The sequence below is a fragment of the Streptopelia decaocto genome, assembly GCF_964273445.1.
Source record: "Streptopelia decaocto genome assembly, chromosome: Z".
NCBI lineage: Eukaryota > Metazoa > Chordata > Aves > Columbiformes > Columbidae > Streptopelia > Streptopelia decaocto.
The window spans coordinates 79,100,587-79,124,380 of record NC_138657.1 but is presented as its reverse complement, the minus strand read 5'-3'; the positions used below and the strand labels follow the sequence as shown (position 1 = coordinate 79,124,380).

Below are 23,794 nucleotides of genomic sequence, written 5' to 3'. Positions count from 1 at the left end.
GGTCTGCTGTAGAGTGAACATGCCTGGCTGGGACCTGCTGGTTGATCCCAAATTTCAGGCTGGCAATGACACCCCAGCACCCCCCATAGCACCAGCCAGCAGGGCCGATATGTTTAGTGTCTTCAAATTTCAACATTTAGCCTTAAACTTTGCTCATCCAAAGAGACTTCATGAGACATCACTTACTCTGGTTTGCTGTTGACCTGCAGCGACAACCAGATCTTCACAAAACCACCTTCCTAACTCTTTACGTACTATTTTAATTGCAGAGAAAACTGTTCCTATTTCAAAAGAAAGTGCATCTGGTGAGTTGTGACCTTAACTGGCTTAAGGAGAGAAGCCAGAGAGTGGTAGTCAATGGTGCGGAGTCTAGTTGGAGGCCAGTATCTAGTGGAGTGCCTCAGGGGTCAGTACTGGGGCCAGTATTATTCAATATATTCATTAACGATTTAGACGAGGGAATAGAGTGACTATCAGCAAGTTTGCTGATGACACCAAGCTGGGAGGAGTGGCTGACACGCCAGAGGCTGTGCTGCCATCAGAGACCTGGACAGGCTGGAGAGTTGAGCGGGGAATAACCTAATGAAATTTAACAAGGGCAAGTGTAGAGTCCTGCATCTGGGCAGGAACAACCCCAAGTTCCAGTATAGGTTGGGAAATTACATGTTAGAGAGCAGTGTAGGGGAAAGGGACCTGGGGGGTCCTGGTGGACAACAGGATGACCATGAGCCAGCACTGGGCCCTTGTGGCCAGGAAGGCCAATGACATCCTGGGGTGTATTAGAAGGGGCGTGGTCAGTAGGTCAGAGAGGTTCTCCTGCCCCTCTACTCTGCCCTGGTGAGACCACACCTGGAATCTTGTGTCCAGTTCTGGGCCCCTCAGTTCCAGCAGGACAGGGAACTGCTGGAGAGAGTCCAGTGTAGGGCAACCAAGATGATTAAGGGAGTGGAGCACCTCCCTTATGAAGACAGGCTGAGGGAGCTGGGGCTCTTTAGTTTGCAGAAGAGGAGACTGAGGGGTGACCTTATTAATAATAAGTATATAAAGGATGAGTGCCACAAGGATGGAGCCAGGCTCTTCTCGGTGGCAAACAATGATAGGACAAGGGGTAATGGGATCAAGCTGGAACACAAAAGGTTCCACTTAAATTTGAGAAAAAACTTCTTCTCAGTGAGGGTGACAGAACACTGGAACAGGCTGCCCGTGGGGGTTGTGGAGTCTCCTTCTCTGGAGACATTCAAAACCCGCCTGGACATGTTCCTGTGCGACCTCACCCAGGCGTTCCTGCTCCAGCAGGTGGGTTGGACTAGATGATCTTTTGAGGTCCCTTCCAATCCCAAACATACTGTGATACTGTGATACTGTGACCTGAGGAAAAACTGCAGTCGGCATCTTCAGTGTAGGGTTTCTGTATCAGATTTTTCAGAGACTATGCACTGGCCTAATTTTGCTTCTATTCCTAAGCCATGGTGACCTGCCCTTTGGTTGAGTGCAAGTGAAGCTCTCCCCAGTTGTCCTTTGTTCCTTTGCCCAAACAGAAAATTCTTGGGAAAGAAGGAGGAAATCTGTGCTCAAGTCTGGATACTGAAAAGCAAAAAAGCACCTTAAGGTCCATTTAACTTTAAGACTCAAGATATTCTTAGTTACACAGGACAGGCTACATCAAGCAAACCTGGTTTGTGCCTTGAGAAGAGGATTTTACTGATCATTCTACTGATGTTAGAAGTCAGAAATGAGGGTTTTTTTCTTGCTTTTTATGGAAAGATAAAATGAATCAAGTCTAGTGGCATATGGAGAAAGTCAAGGTGGGTTAAGTGGGAGAAATAAAATTATGGGTGAAGCTTGCAATGGCAGAACATCTACTTAATATGCAATGTAACACCTCCTTTTATTTTTTTTTATTTTGTTTTTTTCCCCCTTCCTGTTATCATCTCCCCACCATCTCTCAGAGGTCGATAGGTCCTTGCTGGTTTCATATATACTTCAAAGCCTTTGTTAACTCTGACAGGGCTCTCAGCTGACTGCCTCTGGCACGTACATACCCATACGGCTGCCTCGTCCGGTTCATCTGCTGAGGACATCGGAGACCTCGAGAAGAACATTTCTCTCTCCCAGGTGGCTGCATTTAACATTCTGCAAACAAAGAAAGCGGCCGAAGAAAGAAACTGGCTGAGCATCACTAGAGAAGTCGCCATGTGGTTGGGGAGGAAGCTCCAGTCTGCTGGTGGGTGTGCTGGTAGGGCAATGATTTTCACCTTTCTGTCTTCTATACCCCAAACTCTAGATGCATACGGTTCGCTCTTCCATCTCTCCAGAAAGTGAGCCCAGTTTGAGGTATATCCAGATGTTATAATGTGACTTTTTTTTCTGCCATAATTACAGAGAAAAAAGGAATTTTTGTAAGAATCATTTATCTCTGTAAGGACAAAGTACTTAAAATATAAAGATAAAAAGTCTTGAGGCTGGAGGCAAGCAAAGGAATGCCATAACAGCTCCTGTTCGTCTTAAGCCTGATGCCAATATGTTGTAGTCCAGTTGAAAACCTGATTTGGCACCATTTTTTCAGTCTCGCCACTTTGTCCTCTGAAGGTGAAGACAGGGTAGATCAAAATTTAGTGCTGCTTTTCAGCACAGGTGGAGAATATCTGCAAGAATATACATAAGTTGGGAATAAGAGTAGCAGAGTGCTCTGTTTACTCTCCTGCCACAGCTTCAGCCTCAAAGGAGCTGAATTTACATCATTTAATAATGGGGAAATACAAACTTGCATGATGACTTGATAGCTTATGATTATAATAACCTTCCCCAAAACCATATGATTGAGGGGGTACATAAGCTAAGTTGCTGCAGTACGAAGTAAGAGGTTTATTGTACAATATTTTAAATGAAAAAAAATGCAGACTAATAGAGACTTGAAGATATCACCCTGGCAATGAGGGCTGAACTGTGCTGAAAATCTCGTCAGTAAAATGGTAAAAGATGAGATTTTGTGCTTTCCCTGCTTTGTTTCTCTTTACTCACTTGCATGTGAAGTGGTGTGCTAGTTGATCTTAAAAGTCTCTGTCAGAATACCCAGAGCAGTTGTACTTTCACAAGCCCTTTATTAACTGTATATTTGAATTATCCAGCTTTGTAGCTTTTTATGAAAAGATGTGTGGCTTTCAAATAAAGCCATGATTTGGCCTTTATGTGTTGGAGAGGTACAGTTGAATTTTGGAGCAATATTGTCTTATTTGAACAGCTCTAATGTCACCAGTTAAACCCTGAATTTGGACTTGGGGTCCGAGGTATAATTTTAAGCACATCTCAGATGTTTTGTTGGCCTGGAACAAATGCAGAGGGCGGAGGATGCACTGTGTTGTGTGGTTCTAATCACTGACCTCCTGCGGTGGGTGGGTTGCCAAAGTCTAAAGTTCTGCTTTGATAATAGTCTTTGGTTAATCATAGAATAACAGAACAGTTTGGGTTGAAAGGGACCTCCAAAGCTCCCCCAGTGCCACCCCTGCCATGAGCAGGGACATCTTCACCAGCTCAGGTTGCTCAGAGCCCCGTCCAGCCTGGCCTGGGATGTCTCCAGGGATGGTTCATCCACCACCTCTCTGCCCAACCTGGGACAGGCTCTCACCACCCTCAGGGACAACAATTCCTTCCTCATGTCCAGCCTGAGTCTCCCTCCTTTAGTTTAAAACCATCACCCCTTGTCCTATTGCAACAGGCCCTGCTCAAAAGTTTGTCTCATCTTTCTCACAGGCCCCTTTTAAGTCCGGAAAGGTGCAATAAGGTCTCCCTGGAGCTTCTCTTCTCCAGCTGAACACCCCAACTCTCTCAGCCTGTCCTCCCAGCAGAGCTGTTCCAGCCTCGGATCATTCCTGTGGCTCCTCTGGCCCCTCTCCAGCAGGTCCATGTGTGTCCTGTGCTGAGCACCCAGAGCTGGACCAGCACTGCAGGGGGTCTCACCAGAGCGGGGCAGAGGGGCAGAGTCACCTCCCTGACCTGCTGCCCACGCTCCTGGTGATGCAGCCCAAGACACAATTGGCTTCTGGGCTGCAAGCGCACATTGCCGGCTCATGTCCCATCTCTCATCCCCAGCACCCCCAAGTCCTTCTCCCGGGGGCTGCTCTCCATCCCTTCACCCCCAGGCTGTGCTGATACTGGGGGTCAAACAGACCCAGGTGCAGGACCTTGCACTTGGCCTTGTTGGATCTCATGAGGTTCACTTGGTCCCACTTCTTGAGCTTGTCCAGGTCCCTCTGGATGACATCCCATCCCTCAGGTGTGTCACCTGCACCACTCAGCTTGGTGTCATCTGCAAACTTGCTGAGGGTGCACTCGATCCCACTGTCTTTGTCACTGATTAAGATATTAAATAGTACTGGTCCCAGTACAGACCCCTGAGGCACACCACTTGTCACTGCTGTCCTTGTTAAATGTGTTGCAAAAATGTTAATAATGAAGTATGTGGGTCTGAGGGGATTTTTGATAGCTCAACTTTAATATCATATGTTGCCTGTCTTCTCCAAGGCAGGGATTTTTTGATGTCTTTTAAATATCTGGGCCACTGTTACATGTTGTGGCAAGGGATAATGATAAGAGGGCCTGTCCTCAGCTCTGGCCAGACCCCTCAAGGAGTGCACAGGCACTAGTGATGCCAGCAGGCACTGGTGGCCTTTGAAGAAAACACCAGTTGGAGATGTCCTGTGAGATTTTTCCAGAAAATCTTCTGACTTGAAGAATTTACAAAAAGGGGAAAAAGTTCTTTGTCTTCTGGTTACACAGCTGAATGCAGTAACTGGCTGCGCATTCAACACTCTTATCTGCTGCAAAGAACATGACGCTCACCATGGTGGAAGCAACAGAGAACTTCATCCACCATAACACTTAAAGGACTGTTTAGTTTGGCATGTTCTAGCTCCAGTGTGTCTGCTGACAGGTTTGCAGTGAAGGAGACACTCAATTATTTTGGTGGCTTGATGAATTAAATCTCAAGCCAAAAAGCTAAAGGTGGGAACACACTTGGCTGCAAGGCACTGGCCTATGGTAGGATGGGTCTGAGAAGATGGGAGCTGCAGTTGACCAGCCCCGGTAAAATAGCTGGAAAACATGACTCGGTTTAGGACACCAACATTTGGAAATTTTGGCCTTGCACAACTTCTTTGTAAAGGGAATAGAAAGAAGTTGCACAAATGCTTTCTCTACAAAGAGCTGAAATTCCCGTCTGGATTCAGGGAAGTCTCCAAGCACTAGCAAGTTCAAAAGACAAAATCCCGCCTCAATCCAGTTCATTAAAAGCTTACCACTAAGGCCAGGATTTTATCCCGTGAGTCTAATTAAACACTTAGGGTTGATCCGCTGCAAAAGTACTTTCTGAACTGAGCCTTTGCCCCCTAGAAAATGCTGGGATTTAGGTTGCTTTCAGTTGGCTTTTCAGCACAATTAGTTGGTAGAGCAGATCTCAGTGTGGATTATGACTTACTTATGACTCTCAGATGAGGACATGAGGTAATACCATTCCCTCATAATCTCTTCTCGTAAGGTGACCTCTTTTTTTTTTTTTTTATTTGTATGTGTGCTTTCCTGTTTTTTTAGCAGATTATTTCACCTGTTTGATATTGTACATCTGTCTTGTTCTTTCATATTCATCCTTCGCATGCCGTAGCTCATTGAGAAGACAATGCTGGCTGGGCTGTGTTGCTTTTCTCTCCCCTTTCTATTTGTATGTGAGAAGGGAACGGAGCTGGGGAAGGGGCTGGAGCACAAGTGTGACGGGAGCGGCTGAGGGACCTGGGGGGTTCAGCTGGAGAACAGGAGCTGAGGGGACACAGGGACACAAAGAAACGGCCTCAGGTTGCACCATGGGAGGTTGAGGTTGGATCTGGGGAACAATTTCTTCCCCAAAGGGCTGTGGGGCATTGGAACAGGCTGCCCAGGGCAGTGCTGGAGTCACCATCCCTGGAGGGGTTGAACAGACACAGAGATGAGGTTCTCAGGGACATGGGGTAGTGTCAACGTTGGGTTAACAGTTGAACTCAATGATCTTGAGGGTCTTTTCCAAGCAAAACATTCTATGATTCTATTCTATGTGTGCTTTGGTTGCTTACACTCTGTTTGTGTATTTATGTATATATACATATATCTATATATACATATATCTTTATATACATATATACAAACTCTCTTTGCTCCTGCTATGTTGTCCCCTTCTCCTGGTGGACAGGAAATACAAGTAACGGTCATTCTCCTCTTGTTTCTGCAGTTCAGCTGAGTAGTAACATAATACTTATTTATGATCATTTAGGTGCATACTGGGGGTTGGGCTTAAAAAAGTATTTCCAGGAACTTCCAAGCTAACAGCTTGAAAAAATAAAAATTATCATTACTTGTTTGCTTCTTGACAGCTGTGGACCCGGTGCTACAACAGAGAGTAGTGGTGATTTTTGCCCAGGTACTTCTATGTGTAAAGTACACCAGGGCTGGTGCAAAACCTTCTCAGGAGGCTCAGTGGGTTGGATTTTGAATCAAACTCCAGTTAGGTACTTTTGGTTCTTAATTTACATATTATGGGAGAGAACCACAATATCTTTGCTGATCTTCAGTACATTTAGTGACATGAAACAAGTTGACAGGTACAAAAATAGGTTTACTGTGAACCCGTAGTGCAGTGGAAGGTGTCCCTGTGGAAACAGGAGTCCCTGCAATAGTCTCAGTGTGAAGTGTGCAAAATGTAAGAGTTTTCAAATGAGAATAGTGAAAAGCTTGAAAATGTGCCCAAAAACTAAAAAGTCACACACTTCAGTTTATCTCAGCATGGTCTCTGTGTGTCAATGGCTTTCTGGGCAACCAGAAAGCTGGTCTTGCTTCAATCTAGCTGGTGTCAATACAGAAGAAGCTGTTGGAAGCTCAAGTCAAACATGGGAGATATTCACCAGGGGAGATGATGAACCATTATTGTGACTCTGCTGAGCTGCCCAATATTGGAAGATTTGAAACAAACCAACCAACCAACCAACCAACCAACCAACCAACCAACCAACCAACCAAAGCCCAAGCAAACCAACATTCAGCTACAGGTATAAAAGTTGCCATCCAATCTGACCACTCTCAGTGCTGTATGAGTAGTAGGGTCTGAGATGACCAGACTAAAATCCAGCTGTTTACCATGAGATGTAGATGTGTCAGTGCTAAGAGGTGTTCAACTCAGATTGCTGTTCACCTGTGCAGTAATAGAAGTTATTAGTTGTTTTGCTGGTAGAAGGTAGCCAAGCATGTTTTCTCTTGAAGCAGCCCTTTATTTCTGGATGCTCCATTAGAATTGTAAAGATATAGGTGTTTTGATTTCAGAGTGGGCAGGAAACCAATGAGGTTAAGAAATAAAGTTCAGGGCAGGCTGGTTTTTTTTGCTCTCTAATATTCCACGTGAGCATAAGTGTTTGCTGTTCACCATCATAGGAGGGAAAGCATTCGTGTGGCTGTGATGGAGTTGTCTTTGGGCAAATAACACAGAGGGTAATTGGGGCAGGAACTGGTGTAATGCATTTTGGGGAAGGTTATTTGCACGCTCACAGGTGTGTTCAGATAAAGTACAGCAAGCAGCAAGTCCTGCGGGGAACATCTAGATCAACTCCAAAAACCTGAAAGTAAATCCATGGTACAGACAAATAAGCAGTATTATAAAAATATTTCGTGGGTTAGGTCTGGATCCCTGTAACTCTGAGAGCTTTTCCATTTTTATTGCAGCTTAATTCAAAATTTTGTATTTTTTTGGTGTTACCCACAGAAGTTCAGCTGCAATTATTTTACTTTTATTCTTTCCCACATGTATATACACTTGCAGTCTTGTCTCTTGGTAGCCTGGAACAACGCCTCTAATCCTCCCTGGCAGAAATCTCCTAACCTAATTCTTTTAGCAAAAAAAAAAAAAAAAGAAAAATTGTTGATGATAATTTTATTGCTGGTATAAGAATGGAGGCAAAAAATTACAAGTGAAGAAACTTTAGCCAAAAGTTGACTTTATGATTTGGACGAGGAAATAGAGTGACTGTCAGCAAGTTTGCTGGTGACACCAAGCTGGGAGGAGCGGCTGACACGCCAGAGGCTGTGCTGCCATCAGAGACCTGGACAGGCTGGAGAGCTGGGCGGGAAAAATTTAACAATACAATAGGGGCAAGTGTAGAGTCTTGAATCTGGGCAGGAACAACCCCAGGTTCCAGTATAAGTTGGGGAATGACCTGTTAGAGAGCAGAATAGGGGAAAGGGACCTGGGGGTCCTGGGGACAGCAGGGTGACCATGAGCCAGCACTGGGCCCTTGTGGCCAGGAAGCCAATGGGACCTGGGGTGGGTTAGAAGGGGGTGGTCAGTAGGTCCGAGAGGTTCTCCTGCCCCTCTGCTCTGCCCTGGGGAGACCACACCTGGAATCTTGTGTCCAGTTGTGGCCCCTCAGTTCCAGCAGGACAGGGAACTGCTGGAGAGAGTCCAGCGCAGCCACCAAGATGCTGAAGGGAGTGGAGCATCTCCCGTGTGAGGAAAGGCTGAGGGAGCTGGGGCTCTGGAGCTGGACCAGAGGACACTGAGGGGTGACTCATTCATGTTTACAGATATATAAAGGGTGAGTGTCAGGAGGATGGAGCCAGGCTCTTCATGACAACCCAGGATAGGAAAAGGGGCAACGGGTACAAACTGGAACACAGGAGGTTGCACTTAAATATGAGAGGAAACTTGTTCCCAGTGAGGGTGGCAGAGCCTGGCCCAGGCTGCCCAGGGGGGTTGTGGAGTCTCCTTCTCTGCAGACATTCCAACCCGCCTGGACACCTTCCTGTGTAACCTCATCTGGGTGTTCCTGCTCCATGGGGGGATTGCACTGGATGAGCTTTCCAGGTCCCTTCCAATCCCTGACATTCTGTGATTCTGTGATTCTATTTGACTGTCTAGAGTAGTTGGTGTACAGGATTGCGAAAAAAACAAAACAAAACAAAAAAACCAAACCTTTTTTGTTTGTTTGCTTATTTTTTTTGGTTTAATTTTGAAAGGAAATAAAACCCCAGCAGTTTAACAGCTGCTCCCAGGTCTCCATCCTCTCTGATCTCTCCAAGAGCAGAGATAATGCACAGGATTTTCAGCTGTGCCAATCAGTGGCTGATGTGTTGTACTGAACATCCAAATCTGAAACAAAAGATGCCAAATGTTTGCTATGCCTCACTTCCAAGGTGCTGTTGCAAATAAATGATTGTTTTAAATGGCTGACACAGTCTCATGTACTGAAAAACAACCCCATTTTTACTCCAGACTTTTGGCAAGACATTCGGCCTTCCCTCTTTGAGACCCTGTATGCAAAGAGCTGTCGATTTTGTTTTCTGGGATTTAGGGATGAAAGTATTTGTGTGACTATGGGTCCTTCAGCAGGTGGTAGGAGATGTATGCAAAGTATTTGTATGATTTTTGACTTTCTTCATGGAATATGTTTGCTGGCTGTGTCTGGCTGTGATCAGAGCTGTTATAATAATTTTCCTGCCTTTCATCAGCAATGGGATATTACCCTGTCTGCGAGAAGAATGAAGAGTGGAGCCAATCTGTGTAGCAAAAGTAGAAGATCTCTGGTAGGCTAGAGAACAGCATGAAGTTGTGTGATGGGAAGAACCTTCAGAAGGTGATCACAGTGTGACAATTTCTTCATTAACACTTCTACATCTCCCAGGTTTGGAAAAGCCAGGGTCACCCTTGCATTGTCTCAGGTGGGATTCATCCCTGCACACGGAGACATCTCATCTTAGCAGTCATCCATCAACCCTGGCAGAGGTGTGGGGTGGGTTGCTGGGTTGTGGACATCTACAGCACAGGTTTAGCTGAGATGAGCCCCACCTGGGCAGCCCTGCCCAGGTACACACACATGTGTGTCACAGGGCAGCAACAGCATCATCTGAGGCTGCAGGAAAAGCAACACTTACAGCTTGGTAGCTGAGCTACAGATGTGAAGGACCTGCCTTTGCACCAAAGTGTTAGTCTGCAAGGCTTAGGCTGACAGCAGGTGAGCTGGAGCCAGTGATCTTCTGAGTGCCTGACTCTGCCACCAGGAGACATCCCAGGCCAGGCTGGATTGGGCTCTGAGCAACCTGAGCTGGTGAAGATGTCTCTGTTCGTGGCAGAGGTGGCACTGGATGAGTTTTGAAGGTCCTTCCCTACCGAAACTATTCTGTGATTCTATTGTAATTACTATTAACAATCACTGCATCAGGCTCTGGGAATGGTGAAGTGCCATCAGGACAGACAATACTGATAAGTCAATGCCAGGATGATGAGCCCTGGACCATCTATGAAGTATTTATTTTGTGACAGGACACTGTAACATCATTTTCTCATAATGTGATTATTTTGGCTAATGTGGGGTTGCAAGGGACCACGTGCATCACCAAGTCTAGTTCCAGTTTAGGCCATGAAGTATTTAAAAAACAAAGGCCCCAAGCCTCTGCTGAATCCTTCTGTGGGTTTGTGCCCACTACAGTTTTGGAGGGGGTCTCTGAGACTCTCTCTGCTCTGATGCTGAAAACCTTAAACCTGCTTATGATCAGCTTGCTGAGAAGCCACCACTGTTTGAACAGTCATTTGTGAAGCGCGTCTATGACCCCTCTGTGCCTGTCCCTATACGCAGGTGGCTGCAGGCAGCAGGGAAGATGTGAGGACAGTAAATTTTGGATTTTTGGTGCAAATTGTTGCTGGTGACTCAGTGATTACTGGAGCAGGGCAGACAATGGAGCCAGGAGGTGCCCCCAGCTTGGTTGTGGTGACGTGCTCAGTGATCATGGCCACGTGCCTGCCCTTTTCCTACTAGCTTTGCCTCTCCTGTCTACACAGAGCCTTTGGGGCAAGACCTTTCTTTTTTTTCTTCTCTTCTCTCCTTTTCTTTTTTCTCAATGTGGTCATTGCAGTGTTCAGCACAGCAGAGACACAGTCTCAGATGGGAACTCTGATGTCACTACAGAGCAAACACAAAATAACAATTAAAACCAATTTTCACCCCATTTTCTGGTAATAGAGTATCCAAAGGCTTCTCTGGTGCTGGTTACATTGCTAGCAACCATCTTAAAAGGTAAAACAATATTTGCAGCATGGGGAGGTATTTAAGGTATAGAACACAGGTGCTGCTGCACCTGGGTCTGTTTGACCCCTGGTGTCAGCACAGGCTGGGGATGGAGGGATGGAGAGCAGCCTTGTGGAGAAGGACTTGGGGGTCCTGGGGGGTGAAAGATGGGACCTGAACAGGCAACGTACACTTGCAGCCCAGAAGCCAATTGTATCTAGGGCTGCATCACCAGGAGCATGGTGGATGAACCATCCCAGGAGACACCCCAGGCCAGGCTGGATGGGGCTCTGAGCAACCTGAGCTGGTGAAGATGTCCCTGCTCATGGCAGGGGTTGGACTAGATGAGCTTGGAAGGTCCATTCCAAACCAAAATACTCAGTGATCCTGTGGTTCTATGAAGACAGGTGTTTCTGGGCATTGTTGTCAGGAAATTTCTGCCCACATATGTGCATGGGTGCCCTTGGGCCACGCAGCTTCTTTCTCCCCCAGGACAAGAAGGTCACAGGCAGCACAGGGATGCTGGGCAATATTTTGGCAGCTCTGTCACAGGCTTCAAGAAGCCTGTGGGCATGGAGAAGAGGAGATCAATGACCTTTGCAGAGCCAATTTGGCAGCGTCTGAAGATCTGAGTGTTTAAGCCCTTCCGGGTTTATTGAATTAGATCCTTATCTTTTATTGAGGGAGGGGAAGGTACCTTACAGAACTGGTACGTTTGCTGCAAATATCCCCACATTCAACAACAAGCTGTGTACAACAGGCCTTAATCACCGCTGCTTTTCTGATGTCTGATATGTGGATCTGATATAGAAATTTTGGCTTGTTTCTCAGAAGCTTAACTCTGTTGAAGTTAGAGGACATGCACCGGGGTCCTCATATTTACTGTCATTACATCAATTATGGGTTTGAACTCTGCAAACACTCCTGCCATCTAATGTCAACAGTGGTACTGGCTTCACTGGCAGCACTAAATTCTCTTAGAGATCATACTGTTTGCATTAAATATTAAATGTACTTAGGTTTGGTAGCCTGAGCATAGGTTTAAATAAAAAAATTAAAAACAATGTTCTCCAGTTGTGTAACTTTTAAGTAAACAGAGCTGTAGAAACATCAGTTAGCTTTGATTTTAATTTATTGTATGATGACTTACATCATAATAAATGAAATTGTTTGATTTGGATGTAATTTTGAATCTGTCAGGAAGCTTGCAGCCAAATCACTGAAGTTAATAGTAGTTCTGCAATCAGCTTCACTATATGTGAGATCAGAGAAACTATTATTGAATTTTAAAAAGCTGAATTGCTGTGTTGTTTGTATTAAACCCTGATGCCATTTTGGATAATGACAATGTTTTCCCTTAGAGGTATGTACTGGATAGGGTTTCTGTTCCTGAACACAAAAACTGAACAGGGTTTCATTGAAATTGCTTGAATTCCAATTTTAAAGGGCTTAGATCCAAAAGTAATTTCAAACCTGTCCTAAATGACAGAATATATTTTCCCTGCTGGATATAGTGTTATAGTACAGTCTTTTTTACCAATTAGGTGAATTTAACAGTGCGCTATCATGATGTTAATTACAAAAAATAACATACAGACTTGGTTGACCTTTAAGCGGAAAAAAAAAGTGCTTGCGTTTCTCTAGGGATAGAAAAGGAATGTGAATTGCCCTATATTTGCTTATTTTGAGTCAGTCTTACTTCCACTGACCACTGCAGGATGTGCACTCCTTAGGGTGGGCTGTGAACGAGTAGATGGAAATATGTACACTGTTCTTACACTCTCTAAAACTGGGAAGGACGTGGTTTTATTCTTCTCCCACAGAACCTGAAGTATTTTTAAAGAGTCATGGTGTCCCAGACCAATTGTCCCCATAGTCTCTTGCCATTTCTCAGTTTTTGTTTAAAAATAAATCAATAAAACCTCTTCCCATAATGCCCTTCTGGAGCTGAGACCCTGCCTTCCTAAGACAAAATGAGCCTCCTAGCTCTGGCCGGGTGTCTCCTTTGCTGAATCTGGTGCTTTGGAATCACAGAATCCCAGACTGGTTAGGGTTGAAGGGACCTCTGGAGAGCATCCAGTCCAACCCACCTGCTCAAGCAGGGTCACCAGAGCAGGTCACACAGGATCGTGTCCAGGTGGGTTTGAATGTCTCAGAGAAGGAGACTCCACAACCTCTCTGGGCAGCCTGGGCCAGGCTCTGGCACCTCAAAGGAAAGAAGTTTCTCCTCATATTCAGATGGAACCTCCTGTGCTTCAGTCTGTGCCCGTTCCCCCTCCCCCTGTCATTGGGCACCACTGAACAGAGTCTGGTCCATCCTCTTGACACCCACCCTGCAGATATTTATCAGCATTGATAAGACCCCCTCTCAGCTTCTCTTCTCCAGCTGAGCCCCAGCTCTCTCAGTCTCTTCTCATCAGAAAGAAGCTTCAGACCCCGCAGCATCTTTGTGTCCCTCTACTGGACTCTCTCCAGTAATTCCATGTCCTTCTTAAACTGGGGAGCCCAGAACTGGACACAGAACTGCAGGTGTGGCCTCACCAGGGCAGAGCAGAGGGAGAGGAACAACCTCCCTCCACCTGCTGGTCACATTTTTCTTAATGCACACCAGGGACCATTGGTCTCTGGGCCACAAGGACACATTGGTGGCTCATGGTCACCCTGTTGTCCAACAGGTCTCCTGCGTAGTTCCTGGAAAGGAAAGGCTACATCAGCCCAAAGTGCAAAACTTAAAGCTCCTGTTTGAGAATGAGGTATGAGATTGGGCTCCTATGCTTATGTCTCTAGTCCTGTTTTGCTAAATCAGCCTGGGCAAGTGCTCTGACAAATCCATCATCTCCCCAACCCCCAGATTACCTGTTCAAAGGGTGGCTGAGCTTTTTGTCTTGCTGTAAGCATTGATTTGTGTTTAAGTTCTCTGATATGCTTGGAAGAAAACCAGAAATACACAGCAAAATTACTAAACTTGATTGTTTCCATGACTTTTTATGTGGATGATGGTAAGAAAGTCACCCAGCCTGATTTTACCATCATTTCCCCAAACACAGCCCACATAGGGCATCTCTTCACAGGGACAACTGACATAGACACCGTACGTATTTAACACAGCAAACTTGCCTGGGGATTTAAAATCATTTTTGTAGCACTTGGTTAAATCAGCATTTCACGGGCATCAACACCTTTTGGAGGAATGTTATTTGAAATTCTATTTGCTCATAATTTCCCATGGCAAATTGCTGGCTGGTAGGGTTTTTTTTTCCTTCTCTCTAGAATTATTGACTCACTCTGTGTGCTGTGTAGCCCAGCGAAGCCTCTCACAGGCGGGAGAGCACTGGCTCATGGCACCACTGGTGAGCTGGGAGGCTTTTCCCATCTCCCTTGCGAAGTGCATGACAGCAATAGATATAATGGACTCATTTGGATAATTTAGTACCTGCTCAGTGTATCTGGTTTCTCTTGTGACACTCTGATGTTCATGCTTGACTTCCCCACTTCTCAGATAATAAATGAAAGAGGTTTCACCTTGTTGACAGGGCTGGCTTTTGGCCCATTGTCTCTCTTGACATTGTGTACCTGAGAAATTAAATTACCTGGTTTCCTGACTGGCTCCCTAATGAATACCATTAATTAATACATTTTTCAAATGAAGGAGGTGTTTTTATTCTTAATCCACAGGAGAATCTCTTTCCTTGGCTGCCCATGAGCAGGGTGTTTGCACACGTGGGAGCAGGTTGGTTGGCTCTGGTTTGTGCACAAGGCTCTGTCCTCCAGGAAAACGCCAGCTGGGGGTGCAGAAAGAGTGAGAGATACTCAGGGAAGTAGAAGTGACAAGTGCTATCTGATCCCCCATGTTCTCTGTCCCCCATTTTCTCTTCTGCATGAGTCTAGTCTGCTGTGAACAATCTCTGTCCTGGTAAGGACAGCACACAGTTGACGTTTCTGTCCTCTTGTTACTGCCACTATTGTTACTCACAGCCAACCTTAAAATACTCTTTTTCTGCATCTTAGGCCAGTACTGCGACACAATGCAGCCATTGTTTGGTCTTTGGTCCTCCTTGAACCTCTAAAAGAGAAGGCAAGTTCCAGTGAAACGATTTGTAGAAGATCTGTCCACCTCAGTGCTCTCTGAACATGCCCTTCGGCTTGTAACTTGTTTTACAGCACTTTTCGGGGGAAGATCTAGTTCCAGGAGCAGTCAGTTAAGGAAAAGGATGTTTATCTCTGCAGATGATGAGCCAGTGTAGCATGGACATGCTGCTCATGATGCAACTAGAAGATGGGTAGAAATGCAGCCTGGTCCTTTGGTAGGAATTATGATGAGAGCATGGATCCAACACCTTCCCTCCCTTTTTTCTATTTAAATCTCCTCTCCCCAGTGGAAGTGGCAGCTTTGTGCACATACGAATATGGGGTTGTAAACCCAAGCTGGGCAGAGGTGTGAAATGCGTGCACCTTGTTGATCAAGCAAGGCTCTTCTCATTCTGGATGGCGAAAAAGGGACTGAGCTATGGATGAAGAAGATCAGGACTGGGGCAGTGGGTGCTGGGTTGGTTGTGGTGTCCATCTGTCCCTGTTGGAAATGGTACTGGAATGAGGACAAAGAAGCTGGGAGTATTGGGCACAGGTAGCTGAGGTGCCTGGACTCCACTGTAGGCAGTAGGTCATCAGGGTGGTATGGGGTGGCTTGATATGGGCTCAGACCCCCACTCCTGAGCCTTCATAGAATCATAAATAAAATCATTTCAGTTGGAAGAGACCCTCAGGATCACCAAGTCCAACCATAACCTAACTCTAGCACTAGACAATGTCCCTGAGAACCTTGTCTAAAAGCCTATTAAACACCCTCCAGGGACGGTGACTCCAACACTTCCCTGGGCAGCTTGTTCCAGTGTCTGACAAGCCTTTTGGTGAAGTATTTTTTCCTAATATCCAAACTGAACCTCCCCTGGCACAACTTGAGGCTGTTATCACTTGTTCCTTGGGAGAAGAGACCAACACCCTCCATGCTACAACCTCCTTTCAGGTAGTTGTAGACAGCGATAAGATCTCCCCTCAGCTCCTGTTCTCCAGGCTGAACAGCCCCAGTTCCCTCAGCTGCTCCCATCACACTTGTGCTCCAGCCCATCACCAGGTTCATCACCTCCTCTGCCCTCTCTCTAGTACCTCAATGTCCTTCTTAAGATGAGGGCTCCAGCACTGAACCCAGGATTCAAGGTGTGTCCTCACCAGTTCCCTGTGCCTTGGCAAAGGAGAAGCTGAGTGAAGGCAGGATCTGGTGCTGGGGCTCATTTCTAAAGCCATGAAGGCTGGAGCAGAGCTGTGCTTGAGCTCTGCAGGGAGAAGCAGCCACAGGGACGCAGGCAGCGGTGACATGTTGTGTGCCACTGGGCTGGGAGGAAAACTCTCAGATTTGCTTGGATCTGCTCTAATTTATATGGGGCTTCGAGTATCAATTGATCCCATTGATGGAAATCTTTCTGCTCATCCTTTAAATTTCACTGTGCTCAATACTTTGCAAAACTGAATGCTTTTGGTTCTTTACCCCAATTGCAGTGCCTGAAGATTGCTGCTTTTCTCCTCATATCCCTGGGGCTTAGTCAGTTCTGCTGCTGCCTCTCCTTGTGATCAGTGGTGCTCTTTGTTAGGGGGAAAGAACAGTGTCCTTTGAAATACTTAAAGCTGATATGTGTCACAGTCTTTTTAAGAAACGCTAGGTTTTATAGCCTTCTCACAGATCAGATATGTCAGAAAGCTTTAGGATGCAAAGAGGTAGGTGGATCCTTCCTGAGGAAAACTTAAAATAACTCCTGTACAAGATGGTGAAGGAACCTCATCATCTGTGGGGATGCTCAGCACTTGGTACAGAAGTGGCCAGTGCTTTGAATCCTTCTTTTCAGTTTTGGTGGATGGGCTAGTGTATCTTATGATCAAAAAGGATAGATTAGTTACAGTCTTGGGCTGAATTTCTCCTTCTTTCAGAACTAGCAGGACTTGAACTGTCAGTCTTTAAGGAAAAAGTCTCTTCAATGGGAAGCCACGTGCAATACTAGCATAATAATTGTGACTATTGCTTTAATTAGGGCTGGCTGCACAGCTGAGTTAGATAGAAGTAATGGCCTTTAAGTTGTTTAGTTGATAGTCTCTTAAGTATTAGAGTATATTCATGTATACTTAAATCTCCTGATCTCTGTGGGTCTTATTTTCTTGTTGCTTCGGAAAAAGGCAATTGGAGAACATTTTCCGTGTCTTCCAAGAAAATTTCAGTTTTAGCGAGCAACAAATAGAGGTTCTTGAGCTTCTCATATTTGCTGAGGTCACACAGGCTGAACTTGACTTTCTAGGGGCACATAATCACAGTTCGATCTATTTTAATTGTCGCTAATTAATTCTTAGCAGTGATCAAACCTGCTGAATTAAGTTGGTAAAGAAGAAGAGCGCCTCTTCCACCGGCCTTACATGCTTGTTCTTGTAAGCGATCTGTTTAATGCTGGTAGCATCAAGATGCTGTTTCTTCCCAGCCTTGTGGCTTTTAAAACAACTCATGGCTGTGGATAAGCCTTAATGGATTATTGCACATACAAGTTGCCAGCTGTGGGTATTTGGAGCAGATATGACATGTCTGATGAGAGTCCTCAAATCAGAGGTATCACCGCCCCAGGGAAACGTAGGCGAAGACATTGCACTCTCCTTATTTCAATCAGAAGTGTCATCAGCAGGAAAACCTCTGGGAAATGTTTAGTGTTGAATCTCCATCTAGCTCTGTGTTCCTGCAGCTACTCTGGCACCTGGAGCTGGAAAGGTGATGATGTTTGACACCTGTCCTGGAGATGCAGATGTGCTCCAGGAGGTGCCAGGGATGCTGATGGGGTCTGTGCTCTGGCGCCTGCTGTTTCTGGCAATGGGAGAGACATCATTCTGCATTGTGGAAGAGTCACACAAATCTCTATCTTGACAAGGGTTTAAGACCCCCAACTTCAATCACCCGTTCTTGAAAGAGCTAGTGTATATATGTATGTATGTATGTATTTTATTTTTCTTTTTCAGACAAATTCCAGTAAAAGCCCTCATGCTTTCTTCCTGTTTTCAAGGCTTCTTCTTACGACCTTGAATAAAGCAGTTTCCCTAGTCCGGAGTTTGAGGTGGCTACAGAAGCTGCTGTTTCGAGGTTTTTGAGGGCTCAGGATCTATAAGCCTGACCCTGCTGATGGATATCTGCAGCTACCAAGGACCAAGAACTGTCGCTCCTCTCCTTGTGGGACCCTTAGCATCTCTCATTTCATTTTGCTAGGGAAATATTTCTCTTGGCTAAACCCCGTTTTGCCAGCAGAGGCCGTTATGCCCATATGCTTGAAGGCAGCGAGCTCCCAGTGAAGCCCATGGTTATATTAAAACCTTTCCAGCCTGTCTTGGAGATGGATTGGACTCTGTACCCCAGTATCCCCAGCCGCCTCTTGCTGAGCTGTTGGGCTGATGGAATTGCAATGCAGATGCACATTTTGCTATTTGAGTTTAAAAATAAAAAATAAAAAAAAGTAATGAGTAGTCAACTGGGGCTGGAGGAAAAAGTAAAGCTCTTAGTAGGTACCATGAGGTCTGATTAAATCTGTAATGACTGGTACAGCAACACTGGCAAGTGGCTCCCCCAGCACCTTCCCTTTCCAGCCTGGTGTAATTTTATACATTACTCATGTACATGGGAGAGAAATGAAATGGCTCCATTAAAGGAATCCTTTGAAATTCACTTCCGTGGCATTAAACACATTTGTTTTCCGAAGGAGATGGACTGTGTGTTTATATATTATAAGTACTGAGCTTGCTGGGCTGCAGGGGAGTATTTTCAATAAACTACCCAGAGATGGGGGTAGATCCTGCCCTATTGCCAAATATTTGCAGAAAAAAATATTAAATCCTGCATTACTAAAGCTGAGGCAGGGGCTGGGAGGTGCCCTGGTAAGAGCATCATGTTTTTAAAGCCCCCTTAAGCTCTGCTACCCATGGTAATTCAGCTGGAGCTCAAGGACACCCATTTTTTTCTGGATTATACCCCAACCTGAACACCACGCTAAAACAGCCAATCCATAATAATCTGAAAAAGTGCTTTGCTTATATCTGACCGGGTGCCTTGCTGTCTGTCCTCCACAGCCAGGTTTTTTTACCCTCATCTCCATGGGGTGTGTTGGTCACCTAAAGAGCATCTGAATACAGACCATGCACGTAGAAAACAACTTTTTGTTTAAATTGCCCCCAGGCTGTGCAATGAGGATGGCAGGTTCCTCCAACCAGAAGGGCAGAGCAGCGTGTGTTGAAAATTAATCTTTCCTGAAACAAGAGTGTCCACTGCACCTGCCTAGGGAAGGGGACTGGAACAAATGTTTATTTGGGATATCAGGTGTGTTGCATGGTGCCTGGGTACAGGGCACCTGGATTTTATGGTAACGGATGCAAGATAGGAACCACGTAGAAGACAATGAACTGAAGAAAAGGAGTGTAGGTGCCTCGCCTAATATTTACCTAATAATTATTAATAATAATCTCATTACCCAGTAATGGGATCATTCCAGATTGAGCACTACACAAATTTTAGCACTCTAGGAAGGAAAGTTTACAGGTGATTTAGGACCTTGAAAAGCCAAGATTCTGACCTCTTATATTCCACTAAATCTGGCATAATTCTAGAAGTCACCCTGGGCTCACAGAGCTCTGGTGGGTTCTGTCCTGAGTCTTTTTGGGAGGGAGGATTTGGGGGAATCTCTTGCTGACTGCAGGGTAAGAATATAAACCCATATAAATACTGTTGACAGTTTTAACTAATGGTTCTCACCAATAGCTTGGTTGCTTTCCCGGTAGTTCTTTATGCACCAATAAACCCCATTGTTCTTCTCCCAGCTGTTATTCACAAAAAGAACAAAAGCGAGCTGGAGCATTCTCGGCACATTTCATTTTAATTAAAACAACAGACGAAGGAAACGCACGGGGCAAAGTGTGAATGAGACGTGGTAGATATCTCTTCTCCCCTATTGCATTAGCCTTTTTGATAGGAGTGATTTATTTCTGGTTTATACCTGGGGTCCTACCCTGAGCATCCTAAAGCTGAATCTCCCAGTGCAGGGGGGAGTAAAGGCATTTCTTCCACCCCAACAGCTCTGCTGTCAGAGGCAGGTAACTTATGATGGGGCTGAGGGTAAGCAGATATTAGGAAAATTATTTTAGGGCTAGAAGGGACCCATCTTACACCTGGATGACTTGTCCTGAGTAATTGTGAATGTTGCCTTTTGGCCCTAGATGCTGATGCTGATGGCGTTTTGCTGCATAGAGCTGGAGCCGTTTGGAGCAGCAGCACCCAGGGACACTGATGACGGAGTGTTTACCTTGTGAAAGCAGGACAAAGATATGAGCTTTGCTTTCCTGAGAGACCCCATTAGTTTTCTTTTTCTGAAGGCATGTTTTGCTCTGATCTGCGCAGTCTGGTGTGGTCTACTTTATTATATATATTTTTTTCTTTTTCTGTGGAAAGGATGGGTTTTCTACAGCCAAAATCTAAATCCAGCTCCCAGCTTTACACTGAAATATTTGTGCCTGTGACATCTGCTGTGGGCTGATGGCTGTCCCAGGGAGGGGAAAGGTGACAGTTATGAATGCAGCACACTGCAAAGCATATGTTTGAGAAAATGTGCTGAATCATCAAATATCTCTGGAGGATTCCAAGCTCCTTGGGACCAGCAGCATCCACATGCCTGGACAGTCCCTTTGGAGCACATGGCACCTACTTGCTTTCAGAAGTGCCCTGTGGAGACGCATTATGTGGCTTTCTGCTGCTTTTCAGAAAATAAAGACCTCAGAGTAAGCAGGGGATTTCAGGCACAGTATAAGTGCTGCAGTGTTGATGTCTCAGGAGTCTGGCAAGAGCTACATCATAAGGAAGGACAGCTTTGTTTTGTGGTTGGTTTTTTCTTTTTTTTTTTTTTGCTTTTTAAATGATTTTAAGACCTTGAAAAAGCCCTTTTCGTGTTTCACCCCAAACCTGTACTTTAACCTACTTGGAAGCTGTCCCTGAACAAGTTGCTTTATGATGCTTAATAGAAAGATTTCTGTTCAGCAGCAGAGGCCATTAAAAATTACAGTGCTTTTTTTCTTTATTTTTACATGTTAAATTGTTGGAGACTGGTGCCAAACACCTGCTAAGGTGGATGGGACAGACTCCAACCTACCCTGAATCCTCTGGCCTTGGTGCTCCACATCCACTCCTGCCTGGGGTAGCGCCGCTGCCATCCTGCTTGGTCTGCACATCTTGCTGTCAATACATCTGTTCTTCATGTTTCTGATGACCCACCACTGACATCACCCTCAACTTTCATGCTGGCTGCTGGAAACCCCCAAAATTATCTACGAAGAGTTTTAAATCACGTGCATTAAATACACAGCACAGCTGAATTCTCTGCCTAACCAATACTTGCAGTATCATTAACTTGGGCAACATACCGTCAAGTAAATCACTCTTAATCCATCATTTTAGGAGGCTGTGGATTGAGTTATCCCACAGGCAGGTCAGGTGGTAGCAGGAGACTCTGTATCATCGTCCCGCAGCCCTGCCATATATTCAGCTCTTTCTTCTTCCATTAGTGTGATTTAGTGCCAGGCTGACTGCTCTTCTTGGTTTACGTACACTTGAGCTACCTCAGAGAAATTCAGTGTGGTTTTCCATGCTACAATTTTTAATTAAACTTCATTTTCTATGACAAAACCCATAACAGCAACTTCAAATTTGAAGGGGTGATTTTTCTTCTTTTCCATTCCCATTCCCAGTCAAAATTTGAGTCATCTGTTTCTGACTGCAACCGAGATTGACCTGGTCTTGTGGTGTTTGTCCTTCCCTTACCTATCACAAGAGCCTGTGGAACCTTTGCAGGGATGGACACCAACCCAGGCTGAAGAGTTGGGGCTGTACACTTAGACCGTCATGGGGCTTGGACTATGGCCATGCTGGTGGCACAGGTGGAAAGATTGAGATTGAAGCACCCTCAGCCCCTTCCTATCTCCCGCTGGCATATCTTCCTCCACGCATGGGAGTACAACCCCTGTTGCCTGTACTAGATGTTAGGTGAGCCCCATACTGACATCTTTGAGCACAACCAGAGTGCTGGGCATGCTTCATACTGTGATTGCCTTCCAACCATGTTGTTACTTCATATATTTTCCCTGTCCTCCACCAATCTAACCTCAATATTTGCCTGTGAAAGCTGTCAGATGGGTGTGTGTTTGCGCCCAGTTATTAATCTAGATTTTATTTCTCTTTGGTTGGCCAAGATGGGCTGTTATAAGGGCGCCTTGTGTAAAGTGTCTTCTTCTGGTTGTTGTATTTATTTAGTATCATTTGCTTGGAGACACAGCACAGTAACTGGGGAATGAGGAGCTGGATGCAGGACTGTCGTGCTGATGTTATGAAGATCTCCACAAAGAGACCCTGGAGATGTTTTTTGTTCTCCTGGTCACTGGCCTGGCTGGTCAAAAAAAAAAAAACCAACAACTCCATGTAAAGTTGAGACCTTTGTTATCAGTAAGGTGATCCTGACACCATGAATAATAGAGAGGAAATGCAGACCAGCGCGATATGGTTGCTTGGTGGGTCTCCTTTTTCACCTGCCCCTCTGTCTTATAACCACATGACTAGATAGCACTGAGTAATTTTTCATGAGGTGTCTGAAGCTGCTACACGTTATGAGGAGGAGAAATGCCTCTGTTTTATCCTGTCCTGAACTTGCTTGTGAAGGACAATAAGCCGCTTGACCACATGCCCTCATCTGATTGATATTCTATGGAGCTACAACCTCAACTGTCACACCCTGACACCGTAGACCCAGATTGTCAACTGACCCTGAGAGGAGGCTGAGTCAACTCTGAAAAAAAAGAGAGAAAGTTCTCAGCACACACCAATGAATTAATAATAATAACGAAAAGGAGAAAAACCAAAGAGCATCAGAGACAGAAGAGAGAGGAAGGTACGTCAGTCAAGAAGGTGAAGGAAGGCAGGAGGAGTCACAAAGAAGTGAGCTGTTGGCACCTGGGAGTTGCAGAAGGACAAGGGACTCCAGGACATACCTACACAGAGCAGGGAGGAGGAAGGACACTGAGAAACTAAGCATCCCAGCACTAGGCAAGGAGAGGAGGACTAAAGAACTTTGCCAATCAGAAAAGGAACCAGAGCAGGCACCAGAAGTCAGGTTAAGGCAACCATAGAGCGTTGTTAAAAGTGTAGGGGTAAAAAACAATGACATGAAAGAAAAGACCAAAAAGAACGAAGCAGAGGAGGAGGAGGAGGAAGAGGAAGAGGAGGCAGTGGAGGAGGTGGCTGAGGAGGTAATTGAGGAAGACGGGGAAAATGAAAGCCAGGAGAAAAAGAGCAAAAAGAAATCAAAATCTGAGGACTCAGAGAATGGTGGGGAAGTGAAGAAAAAGAAAAAGAAAAAAGCCAAGCGAAGAGAGTATAGCAGTGAGGATGAGGATGACTATGAACGCAGAAAGAAAAAGAAGAAAAAAGGCAAAAAAGGCAAAGAAAAGAAGAAGAAGAAAGGTGACAAGTCCAAGAAAGGAAAGGCAGATGACAATTTTTTGGAGATGTATGAGCAGGAGCTTCGGGACTATCATTCGGACTCCTCCAATGCAACAGAAGATGAGTACAACAAAAAAAAAGGTCAGTTCCATTGTTTCTCACCTCCTGTCCTGAGCAG

General features: G+C 45.3%; 1 protein-coding gene across 10 annotated transcripts in view; it reads left to right on the top strand.

The window, feature by feature from the left end:
- Positions 1–2,190: 2,190 nt before the first annotated feature.
- Positions 2,191–23,794, top strand: part of LOXHD1 (lipoxygenase homology PLAT domains 1) — a 183,675-nt gene continuing 162,071 nt past the window's right edge. For 9 of the 10 annotated variants that reach the window (XM_082075766.1, XM_082075769.1, XM_082075765.1 and 6 more), the window contains exon 1: positions 21,667–23,757. In XM_082075766.1, coding sequence (XP_081931892.1) covers positions 23,340–23,757 — 418 coding nt within the window. In that variant the 5' untranslated portion in view covers positions 21,667–23,339. Of the gene's footprint in view, positions 2,225–21,666; positions 23,758–23,794 lie in introns of those variants that run through there. The other variant, XM_082075760.1, reaches the window with a different exon arrangement.